The sequence below is a fragment of the Rhopalosiphum maidis genome, chromosome 3, assembly GCF_003676215.2.
Source record: "Rhopalosiphum maidis isolate BTI-1 chromosome 3, ASM367621v3, whole genome shotgun sequence".
NCBI lineage: Eukaryota > Metazoa > Arthropoda > Insecta > Hemiptera > Aphididae > Rhopalosiphum > Rhopalosiphum maidis.
The window spans coordinates 7,871,983-7,884,408 of record NC_040879.1 but is presented as its reverse complement, the minus strand read 5'-3'; the positions used below and the strand labels follow the sequence as shown (position 1 = coordinate 7,884,408).

Sequence of the window (12,426 nt, the reverse complement as noted above, 5' to 3'; positions counted from 1 at the left end):
TCCGCGGGTCTATCGCCCTGGCGTATGTCACGGATTGGCGGTTGACTAGAGAAGTGATAGAGCGGTTTCCCTGTAAGGCCACGTCAGTACTTTCATCACTCTTTGAAGGCTTAAACAAATTACCTTTAAACATTTGTTCGGTCCAAGAGGAATCAGATCCCATCACATTACCAAAATTTTTGCCTAGACCTTGATATTTGTTCAAAAACTTTCTGGCTACTGAGCCTGTTACATATTCCAAGCAATCCTTTACAATATCAGACATATGTAACTCATTAGTTAACATCTATAAGAATTTAAAATAAAAGTACACAATTACCTACATGCTTACTATTATTAATTAATTAATGTGTTTATTATTACAGACATATCCATGATAATAGAGTATAAGTATAACAAACTTACTAAATAAAGGTACCTGTTACTCAAATTTCTTCAAAAATTATAAACTTTATTGAGGTATTTGATAATTAGAGCTTGTTCCATTAAGTGATTCAATACTTGATATTGCTTCATCAATAACATCATTTTTAATATCTATTTAAAATACTGCTTTCTTTATATACTCTTTCTTTCTTAATAACTTTCTTCGTTTATATCTTCAGTATTCCAATGTCCATTAAATACACGATTGTAATATTTCCATCTAATAAATATCTTCGTAAGCTACCAAACAAAAATGAGCATGTAGGTATTATTACATTTATAAACAAACTAAAAAGTACCTATGTTATTATATATTATTCCACAGACCAATATTTAAACTCTAGTGGAAAAATATGAGTATTTAAACTAATCATCCCTTTAATGAAACTAAAAAAAAAATTCTAAAACGTCAGCATTTAGCCTTCTAGTAGTTAAGAAATCTACATCACTGTATTCCATCTTTAAATCTAATAACTGTAATTTCTTACTAAACCATACATTTGTGTATACAAATCGTTATCTCTTTAAATCCTAATATTAATTTCTATTTTTGTATTAACTGAAAACTAACATACACAAATGTGTGGTTCAGTTTTGAAAATCGATATAATTAAAACTAAATAAAATAGAGATTTCAGACTTATACCACACGATTGTGTATGTGACAAGCTATATTTAGAAAAAAAAAAGTAATAATATCTAAATAAAGCGATAATATTCTAATTTTAATAATTTTTATTGCGTTTATTTTTTTGTACATATTTGTCGATAAGCCCAGACCTTTAATTATTTATCAATATTTTATTTTTAAGCTTGTTTCTATTTTAGAATTAAACAAAGAATATTGTACTATGGTAATCGTGAATTTATATTCTGTTTTATTTTTTATAACCACGAATATGTTTAACCTACACGTATGTGTACGTTGGTTTTATAGTGTTTATTTTAGTTCGTTAACTGAGCTGATCGTGTGTATTATTGTATTAGTGATAATTTTTAATGTCATTTTCTTATTTTTTAGTGTCATATTTGTTTTAAATAATTATTAAAGTATATTTTATTGTTAATTATGAAACCGAAAACAATAACGGAGTGTGATATTGTATCATTTTTGTCTGATGAGTCGGAAATTGACAGATTTAGTGACGATTCCGATGCTGACAAAACGTGGCAACCTTCAGGTATTAACAAAAATACTGTAGATGATGATGGAGACGAAGAAGAAGATACTGGATTTGAACAGGTTAGTGATCATGAAATTATTGTAGATACCTCGAATACACTACCTAATTTACAACTACATGATCAACCTCAAACTCCGATTATTGTAACAACTACTGGTTGGGCTCTAGTACCTTTTAATAGTATTCAATTACCAGATCAACAATATGGTCCACATGCTTTCAAAGTAATTGAATCGGCATCTAGTTATATTAAAAAATATCTTCCAGACTCGTATTTTGATGAAGCAGCTTTATTTACAAATATGTATAGTATGTCGAAACTTTGAAAAGAACTTAAAACCTGTGCTAATGAAATAAAAGTTCTTTATGGAGCTCATGCAATGATGGGTATAATAAAGTATCCTCGTATGTATTCATATGTACTGGCAAAGAGGTATCCAATTTGATTTTATTGCACAAGCTATTACGAGAGATAGGTTTTTTTTACTTCGTTCTTGTTTACATTTTGTGAATATCAACAATCGTCCACCACAGGCAGATCGCTTTTGGAAAATTAAACCAATTATTGACAGCGTACCTAATACTTGTTTAAGAATACCGCGTAATATAAGTTGCTTTTCTATTGATGAGCAAATGATACAATTTTTGGGACGTATTCCCTATAGACAATACGTTAGAAATAAACCTAGACCAGTTGGTCTTAAAAACTTGGTGATCACAACTTCAAAGGGTTTAGAACTTGATTTTGAAATTTTTTTTTTTTTTTTTATTAGCTTTTTGTAAATACAATTATAGCTCAACAATTAATAGGTAATACAGATACAATAAACGAGAAAGAATACAAAACAAAATATAATATTACAAAAATTAAATTCTAAAGCCAGCCTCCAGAATAAAGGTTATTATTAAATTAATGACAGTTTCAGAATTAGAATTGAGAATAGAATATAGATTAGGGGAGATATTAAGGGGTTTTAAGGAATTAAACAAAGTAGTGCGTTTTGGGTATAGAGAAGGACATTCGAAAAGGATGTGAGAAAGATCACAGGGCATTTCTGTTATGTGTAAGGTGCAGAATGGGGAATCATTTAGGTCAAGTATGTAGGCATGAGCAGGCAGGGTTGTGTGATCTGAGCGTAGGCGGTTAAATTGGACGATAGTTGCTCTAGATAAATGGAGGTTGTTGAACCAGATTTTTTGTGGAATAATGGGAACTATATGTTTATATCTAGCGGCAAATTTTTCTGGGAGATTTGACCATTGGGAGGACCAAAGGTGCTTAATGTGATGACGTATAGTAGGCGTAAAGTCTGTATGAGGGAGTTGGGTAAGAGAAGGACAAATTAAAGAAGACGTAGATTTGGCTAGATTATCGGCTACTTCATTTCCATAAATTCCTATGTGACTAGGGATCCACAGGAATTGAATGGAATAATTAGACTGGTGAAGTGTGAGAGTATTATGTTTTATACGGAGAGCTAGAGGGGAAGGAAGGGAATTGAAGGGGTTGGATTTGAGATCTAGTAGACAGGACAAGGAGTCGGAAGCTATTAGATAATTATTAGGAGCCAACTTTGATATAAGAATTAGAGCTTCTATGATGGCATAACATTCTGCGGTGAAGGAAGACGAAGAAGGGGGTAAATTGTTTGTAAAAGAGATATGTAGTTCAGGAATATAAAATGAAAAACCTGCTGAGAGGGGTGAGACAGATCCATCTGTATATACTATTATATGATTACTAAAGTTGGTATTGAGGAAATCTGTGAATATTTTGTTTATCATAGGTACAGGCATGGCTTGTAGATCGTTGGACGATAGGGAGGAGAAATTATTTTCAGTTTGAACAAGTGGAGAAAAAAGTAGAGATTCATATGATTGTTCATAAAGAGGGAGTTTGGTGGAGTTTAGAATGTATTGATGAAAATTTGAAAGAGAGTTAGCTGTTAATGAGAGAATTGATAATGACTTCGGAACGTATCGCCAAGTGAGGAATAGTGAGTAATACATGTCAAAAATATGATTATTGGAGTGAGCAAGTTGCTTTAAAAGAAATTTACTGGCTAGCCATCGGCATCTGATGTTAAAGGGAGCACTGTCTGATTCTACTTTGATAACTGGGCAGGGGGTTGATCTTAGGTAACCCATGATATTTCTGAGACAGGAGATTTGGAGTTTATTTATTTTGTTTAAATTTGAGCAAGATGCTGAGCCGTAAAGAAAACAACCATAATCTAGTTTGGACCGTATGAGGGTACGATAGATCATTAATAAACTAGAAGGGTGGGAACCCCACCAGGTATTAGTTACCGACCTGAGGAAGTTGGACCATCGGGAAACAGTAGCTGAGAGAGAAGTAATTTGTGGTTTCCAACGTAGTTTGGCGTCTAAGATGATACCTAGATAAGTGATATTGGGAACATAGGGGATAATATTATTATCGAAATATATATTTTGGGCATCTAGATATCTACGTCGGGTGAAAATGATGGATTTACATTTCTCTGGGGCGACTACGAATGATATCTTATCCAGAATAACTTGATTTTGAAATTTATTAAGGTAAAAATACACCATTAGATAAATCACTTGGATTAGGCCCAGCGGTGGTCTTAAGATTAGCAAAAACTATTCCAGAAAACTCTGTATTATTTTTTGACTGATATTTCACTACCGTTCCATTATTAGATCGTTTAAATGCAATTAATATAAAGACGACAGGTACAATTATGAATAATCGTTTAAAAAATGTACATTTCAGTGAAGATAAAAAGTTTAAGCAAGGGAAATAGGAAGAACATACACGGTCTGATAACCAAATAGTTGCAATAAAGTGGAAAGATAGTAAGTGTGTCACTGTATTATCAACATCCACAGGTGTGGAACCTCACACAATGGTAACACGTTGGAGTATGTCTGAAAAAAAATATATAGAAGTTCCTTGACCATCAGTAATCAAGACTTATAACCAAAATATGGGTGTTGTAGACGTGTGCGACCAACAACTCGAGGCTTACCGCACGTGGATAAAAATAAAAAAATGGTCACTTAAAATTGCCTTACACTTTATCGACCTATCTATTGTTAATGCATGGATGGAGTATAGACAATATGCTTTGAATATGGAAATTTAAAATGGAAATAGCACGTGATTGGTTAGCAGCTTCTATTAAAAACAAACGTCCTCTTACGGTCGACTCTTCGTCGTCTAGTGAAGATAACCTTGAACCAGCTGAATCACAACAAAAAATTTAAAATTATAGAACTCCTTTTCCACCTGAGCATAAAAAGAATGACAAATATGAACACTGGCCAATTGTTAATGATTTTAAGACTGCAAGAAATTGCAGAAATAAAAAATGTTAAAGTAGTACTTGGGTAAAATATAGTAAGTGTAATATTTATTTGTGTTGAACTGCAAAGAACACATGTTTTAAAGATTTAAAGATAAAAAAATACTGTATTATTTACTGCAATTATTTTTTTTATATTCTGTTGTTTTTCAAGTTAACTATAAAAATGTATTAAGAAGTTCAATATTTTTTTTTTTATTATTATTAAAATTGTTATTTGTTGATAATAATATGTAACATAAAAAATTGATTTATTATTACAGATAACAGAACGTATCTACACAAATGTATAGGTTGTTTTTTTTTTTTTTTAATATTTTTCCTATGCATTTCAATAATTAATGAGTCCATTCTGAAACATATAGAACATTTGACGAAAAAAAAAAGTCCAGGATTTAAAGAGGGTAGTAATCTACTTACACAAAAGTGTAAATTGGTTGACAATGGTTATAAAATTAAAATTTTATTCAGTATGTAGTAACAAAGTTATTGTTTTTATGATATTTTATGTGCAAGTTCGTAATTAGAATTTGTTGCTACACATACATATTGTTCAACAACTCCTCAACAAATATAGCTTTCATCGGGTAAGATAAAACCTTTATCAATAAAGTGATTTATCATGAGTTTAATAAGATAAAGGAAAGCAAGTACAGGCACCCTTTTTTTTTGTTTCAGGATTTTCAAATGAACGTGATGTAGGTTTTATATTTAATGCCTTCCATTAGCCAATGTTGGTTAGTCCCGTATCGTCTATTACCTACTTCATATACAACATAGTGTAAATTAAAATTATGTTCATTAGAATATCTTTGGTCATAGCTGTATCAAATGAATAAAATATGGGTTGTTTCCATTGTTGAATAAGCCCTATGCATATAATAATAATAAATAATTAAATATAAATATTCACCTTTGGCCATTATAACTTTATTATAACACATTTATCTGGTCCTAAATTTTGTTCATTGCTCTTGTCATAATATATCTTATGTGATATACGTTTCATCAAATGATAATATAACATTTTTTTCATTTCTTCTGAAGGATAATGCTGTTAAGTGATCTAACCATTCAAATATTTATTTGAAATATTCAATTTATATATTATGTATTTTAAAATGTTACCTTTACTCTTCAAAAGAGACATTACACTAGTTAAAAGTCCTTGTTGGCTCACTATACCCTGTTCAGGTTAAAAGTGTTCAGTCGCTCGGACGAAAACCAGTTCTGTTCGCGCGTGTATTTTGCTACGGAGTGCGCTTTTGTGTGCCGACGCATATTTATACATAGTGACTCCAACAATCAACGACGGCGGTCGTACAATGACGACCAATCACAGGGCGTCTGACAGTTGTCGATGGCTTAGTATGAATGCGTGAGTTTGGGCACTCTTACCTGAACAGGGTATAGAACTTTGGTATCAGGGGTGGGGCCTTCACATCAAACGAAATATATTTGGGCGTTTTCATTCAGAGGACATATCCAAGTCAGTAGTTTGAGGCCCTCTTACGAATCACTGTTTACAAGTCTACTTCAAAAAACATTTAACAAACAATCACAGAGTATTCAAAAAGCATTTCACGGAGCATTTAAGGAGGAACTATCAAACCAATCTCCATGACATCACAGACAGCATGGAAAATTGTAAGTTATTTGAACAATTATTACCTGTCTATCTGAGATCCTAATGACATTTTTTTTTAAATGACCAGTAATTGACTACTAGGAAGGTACATTTTACACAGGAATAGACGAATTTGAAGATTCAAATTTAGGGAAATCCGTTACAACTACCGATACAGGAGACGATAACGACTTAATCGATTTAAACCAAACTCTGAAATACTTTCGGTACTACCGAATTACCCGAAGTAACCGAAATGGCAAATAAACTTAGTTTTGGGGACGCAATGAAGGCCATACCCAGTTTTAGAGGGGGATCAGAAAGCCTCCTTACAATTTTCTTTAACCAATGTGCAATCATATTTAAACACATGGACGAAAAAATTAAACCTATTTTACTTGACGCGATTGTATCATAACTTACCGATAATGCGAGTGAAGCAGTTAGATATCGGGAGATATAGTCTTGGGAGGAGCTGAGAGCGCATCTAATTTCGATTTTTGGTAAAACTCACTCCGTAAAATATTTACATAAATATATGTTGTCGATATATCGATATCCTTTGTTTTTCAATATCGCTATCAATGAACCGATATTGATAACTGAAAATATATTGCTGTGCATCACTAGTCATTTCTACAAATGCTAAATAAGTAGAAACTACTTCACCGGTTCCGTAACTAATATATAAAATTGTGATTCCCAAAAATTTAATAACACTAATATCTGTAGGTTCATCAATAAGACTACTGTAGTGCTTAATGCCAATACTATTTAAAAGATCATAATTAAAATGGGGAGCCAAAACATTTACAATTATAATTGTACATTTAGTTCGATGTAGTTTTTTAATTTATTGGCAGAATCACAGCCATGAAATACTTTTTTGCATAATTCCCCCAAATGATTCACTTGGAAAATTGAAGTATATGTAGCAATGAACAAGCTCAAACTATCTTCAGCAGAGTTAGATTTTTATGTTTCTGGTTTAATAAATTTTGAAAGCTGTCTAGAAGTTGAAAAAGCTGATGATGCTGATATATGCTTTTTAGTAGTTAAATGCTTTGTTAGGTCATAATATTTTGCTATAATGTCACACTTGCAGTACTTATATCTTTGTTTCATCATCTTCGACTTCTACTAGCCAATCTTTAAATTGTTTGTTATTTAACCAATCTTTGCTAAATTTGTATGTGTATTATAGTTCACTTGACTTGTATTTTTATACTCGTTCAATTTAGTAAAAAAATTTGAAGTTTTCCCAATTTAAGGGAAAAATTCTTAGATCCCGTCTTCATATAAATTAAATAATTATATTTTAAAAATTTCTTCATTTAAATATTATTTATAATTCTTGAATCAAGACAACAGTTTTGTTCTTCAACAGCTAGGATATAAATATTATAATATGAAGGTAGGTATTTTCAGTAATTCGCACTTGCAAATAAATAACACTAAACGCAGTTTGCAGTTAAAATCACTAAAATCACTACTTAACTCACTAAACGGCAAAAACACAAATATTGTCTACAGCAGGTATAAAAAAAGATGATTATAATGCTGCATAGTAGTTGTGGTCATGGATAATTTTTGAGATAAGCATATATAACAGTTGCAGTCACAGCAAAGAGTGAGCTTTTACAGTGATAATAAAATGAGTTCAAAATTTAAAATTTGAAGCCCACAGTTTTTAAGAAGTCCAATTTAGAAATTGTTTTAGTATGTACAAGTTTCATGATTTTATATTGGAGTTGACTTTGGAGCTAATAAATACCATTTAATGTAAGTTTATAGTGTATAACATATTGTATAGTAATCTTAAATGATTATCAACCGTCACCATAATTTATTACCACAAAAAACGATATGATAATTATAATACTAAACTTCAACTGAAGTCAATCACTGTTGTTTTTGAAATATAAAAATACCATTTATTTATTTTTGTGCTTTTATTCCACTATTGAGTTATAAAAGATTATAAATGATTTCATGATCAGTATCCAGTGATCACTGATCACGTCGATTACGAAAAAGTAACAACACCGAACGCACACATACACATACACGCGTAGACAAGGCATTGTGAAAAACCATAATTAATTAATTATAACTATAATATTTATGGATAATCGTTACTAAATTGTAACATAATTTTGACTATAATTTATATAAATAACTTATTATTGTTTGTTAATTTTCTTATGTATTTAGTAAAAATGTAGTAAATGCAACTAAAATCTGTTTGTTTTAACTTAAATATTTCTAACTAAAAATATTTATTTATAATTTTTTTTCGTCGCAGTGGCCCTCGGTGATGTCCATTCATGCGTTCGAGGCAAATTCCAAACCAACGCGGTCAGCCTCGGCTTTGTGGGATCTTTGCTTCGTCAGCCTCATGCCCACGTATAATACGAATTCACATAGCATGACCGTAAACAGCGTTCGACCAAACGATAGTACGGCCAATAGGATCGCGGTTACTGGTAAACTGGTAACATGAACAGCACTTGTACTCCCAAATTGACGCTGTTATAATTATTCAGATGCTGGAGCAAGCAATGCGCCAGCTCATGCCCAATTATTATAGAGTGCTGGTCGTCGTTGACTTTGATTCGCCAGCTCGATAAACTCAAAAATCAACACGTTAGTCACGACAAATGCGTTAACCTGAGAACTATCCAACACCTCTATGTTTCACTTGCGATTTCAGAGTTGTCCGCGTTGGAGTTGGCGTCCAACAGCCGAGACTTCACACCGGCAATGAGTTTATACGTGGGATATTATGTGCCCAAAAGACACAACTAGCCCACCTAGTCCAAAATAGTAGCCACCTGTTTGTCAGCGCTTTTCTCCAGCGTCTGATCGCAGAAAATGAACAAACACCGTTGGTTAGTGCATGGATCCAGTTTTACGAAAGACGATAGAAATGTGACGATTAGGCCTATCTCGGTCGCTACCGTCATACCATTGATGACTGCTAGTAACAACGAGAACTTACTCCTATTCGATTGACTGTACATTTACATTACAATAATTTTATAATTGTTATGACATGTAAAGGGAAAAACTTGCGATCGTGACTCGTGTCTTACTAGTTATTATAATGAGTGTTTGACCACTATATCAAGTCAAAATTGTATTCGATATAGTATTAAATCTTATAAAAAATGTACAGTGCAATAATATTTGAAGTATGATTAACACTGTAATGTCAATAAAAAATATTTCGTAATACTCTATGTATCAAATCGTTGTCTGACAGTAACGCCCGGAACTATGATTTTTCAATTGAAGAGTCTGTTTCGGTATTTTCAGCGTAGGATTCGGTGTCTTACACACATAGACATAATTAGGGGTGCTTGGGTAGGCCACTCTTCAGTCATTCAGGCCAACCTAAAATAAAATATGATTTGAACATTTGAAAACAAGCAAGTTATTGATATATATGCAGTGTTAAGAATAGATGACACACAATTTATCTAGATAAAGATGAACGATAATCTCTGTGATTTTATCTAAATAAAAAAAATTTAAATGTCTAGATAAAAAAGAAGTATTTATTGGTTTAATTTAACAGTATCTCATATTTGTAATAATGTCTATGAAGGCATGTATCGTACAATGTACAAATGTAGTGTACCATTTATCAGTATTCATACCTTGTATAGTATATTATATTTAATGATAGTAAATTACAAAAATGTTATAAACAACATTTAATGATATATAATATTAATAATAATATAATGTCACATTTTTTTATCCTAATTTATAAGTATATAATAGGTTTAAATAACATTAACAAAGTAAATTTAAGAAAAACATTAAATATGTTTAATATACTGATATTATAGCAATATCAATGCAGAATAACAAAAATAAGTATAAATTATACAAGTATATATTATATAAAATAATAAAAATAATAATATACCAAGATACACACTCGTACTTCATATTATAATATTATAATCTTAGCTTAAATTATTAATTATTAAGACACTCAAAGTATAACATCTCAAATGTTTTATCGCCTAGGCGGTTTCTCCTAGGTATTCAATTTTGAGAACCACTACTAAATAACCTCTCAACAGGGGTAGATGAAGGTAAAGATGTATTATATTTAAAAAAAAACTTTTTTCAATTGGTAAATTATTTAAAATTTCTAATTCTTTTTTTTATATCTAAATATGAAAGTGCTTGAACACTAGCAAGATTTGTGTTTTTTGACTTCTGGAAAGAAACTTGTTTTTCAAGTGAATCATCTCCACTAAGAATTAGATAAAATTCATAGTCTCTGTTCTCATTATCATCAGAGCCATTTTCAATTGTATATTATATATTACATTCGTATAAATAATTTTTTACAAGCAGCTAAGTATCTGACTGGCACCCAAGATAGTTTGATTTTTGGATGAGAGATGGCTGACAAAATAAATGGTTTTCTTTTATGAAGTGTTAAATTAAAAATGTACTTAAATCGTTCTTTAACCCTTTATAGGGCAAGGGGATATATATTTCCCACCCAAGAAAAAAAATTCTAGCACCGTGTGGCCAGAGGTAATATTTTTCCCACTTGTTTGAAAAAAACCGTTATTTTTTTCTACATACGACAGTATCAATTACATGTATTTGATAACATTTCAAATAAGAGAAATAAATCAAAAACGATCAAAGTGGGAAATTATCATCCCATTGCCCACCGGCGATACACGTTTTTTCCCTCTAATAAATATTCTATCAAAATTGTTATTTGTTTTAATTTTGATAAATAAACAGTTTAACTTATAAAGTCTTTGGTGGTATTAATTTAAAGATAACATTTTAGCGCGTTTTTCTGTGTTATCTTACAATTCATTTGAAATGTATTTTCTGTGTTATCAATTTATAAAAATAATTGAATATTATTTTCAAATATGTGGTTGTGATTTTGAACTTAAAAAAAATACTCTTGAACTTCAATAAAAATCTTGAAGTAAGTACATTCTGAATCATTATTTCATACTCTTTCGGTAAATATACACTTTCGGGGCCAAAAATGACCCACTTACAAAATATTTACGAATAATTATCAATTTTTTTCTTAGATGTTATCAGAATATGAGATTCTAGAAGAGTTGAATGCTATTACCGATGATATGGCATTCGATTCGGAAGACGGTGGAGATTCTGATGCAGAAGACTATACCACCAATGTAAATAACTCTCTAAATAAACAAGTTTGGCATTTATCTACCAGATCATCAGGTAAATAAAACTAATAATATTTTTTTTAATTTCTTATAATATTTAATTAGAATTTTTTTGTGCTTGCAGGTTCTAGTATGACTGAAACTGAAGTGCATGTGCCTAATGTAGAAAATATCGAACAAACAAATAGTAACATTCCTTCTACTTCTCAAAGTAAATTTTAATTTATAATTATTCGATTTTATTGAAAGGATGTATATTTATTATTTATTTTTTATCAATTTTTTGTTCTTACATTTACATAAAGAAATGAAAAAAACTGTGATTTATGAACTATAGGTACAAACTACAAAGTAATTAATTGTTTTTTTTTTAATGAGATTTGTTTTTTAATTTTATTTCATTAGAAATTTATTGGTTGATTTTATTGAAAGGATGTATATTTATTATTTATTTTTTATCAATTTTTTTTCTTACATTTATAAAAAGAAATAAAAAGAATAACATTATGATTTGTAAACTATACCAAGTAATTGATTATATTATTTTTTAAACGAGGTTTGTAATGTTTTGTTTTATCAGAAATATATTGTTTGATTACTTTTTTTTAATATTTATATTAGTTTGAATGAGTCTTATAAAT

At 30.5% G+C, this 12,426-nt stretch overlaps 2 protein-coding genes across 2 annotated transcripts; one reads left to right on the top strand and one right to left on the bottom strand.

The window, feature by feature from the left end:
• Nucleotides 1–2,477: 2,477 nt before the first annotated feature.
• LOC113558228 lies at nucleotides 2,478–4,187 on the bottom strand. Its single transcript, XM_026963720.1, has one exon. The coding sequence runs from the start codon at nucleotides 4,185–4,187 to the stop codon at nucleotides 2,478–2,480; it is 1,710 nt and encodes a 569-aa protein (XP_026819521.1).
• Nucleotides 4,188–11,680: 7,493 nt separating this feature from the next.
• LOC114253668 lies at nucleotides 11,681–12,007 on the top strand. The gene is made up of 2 exons (XM_028188645.1): nucleotides 11,681–11,840; nucleotides 11,910–12,007. Exons 1-2 carry the CDS (start codon nucleotides 11,681–11,683, stop codon nucleotides 12,005–12,007), a joined length of 258 nt encoding a protein of 85 aa, XP_028044446.1.
• Nucleotides 12,008–12,426: the final 419 nt, after the last annotated feature.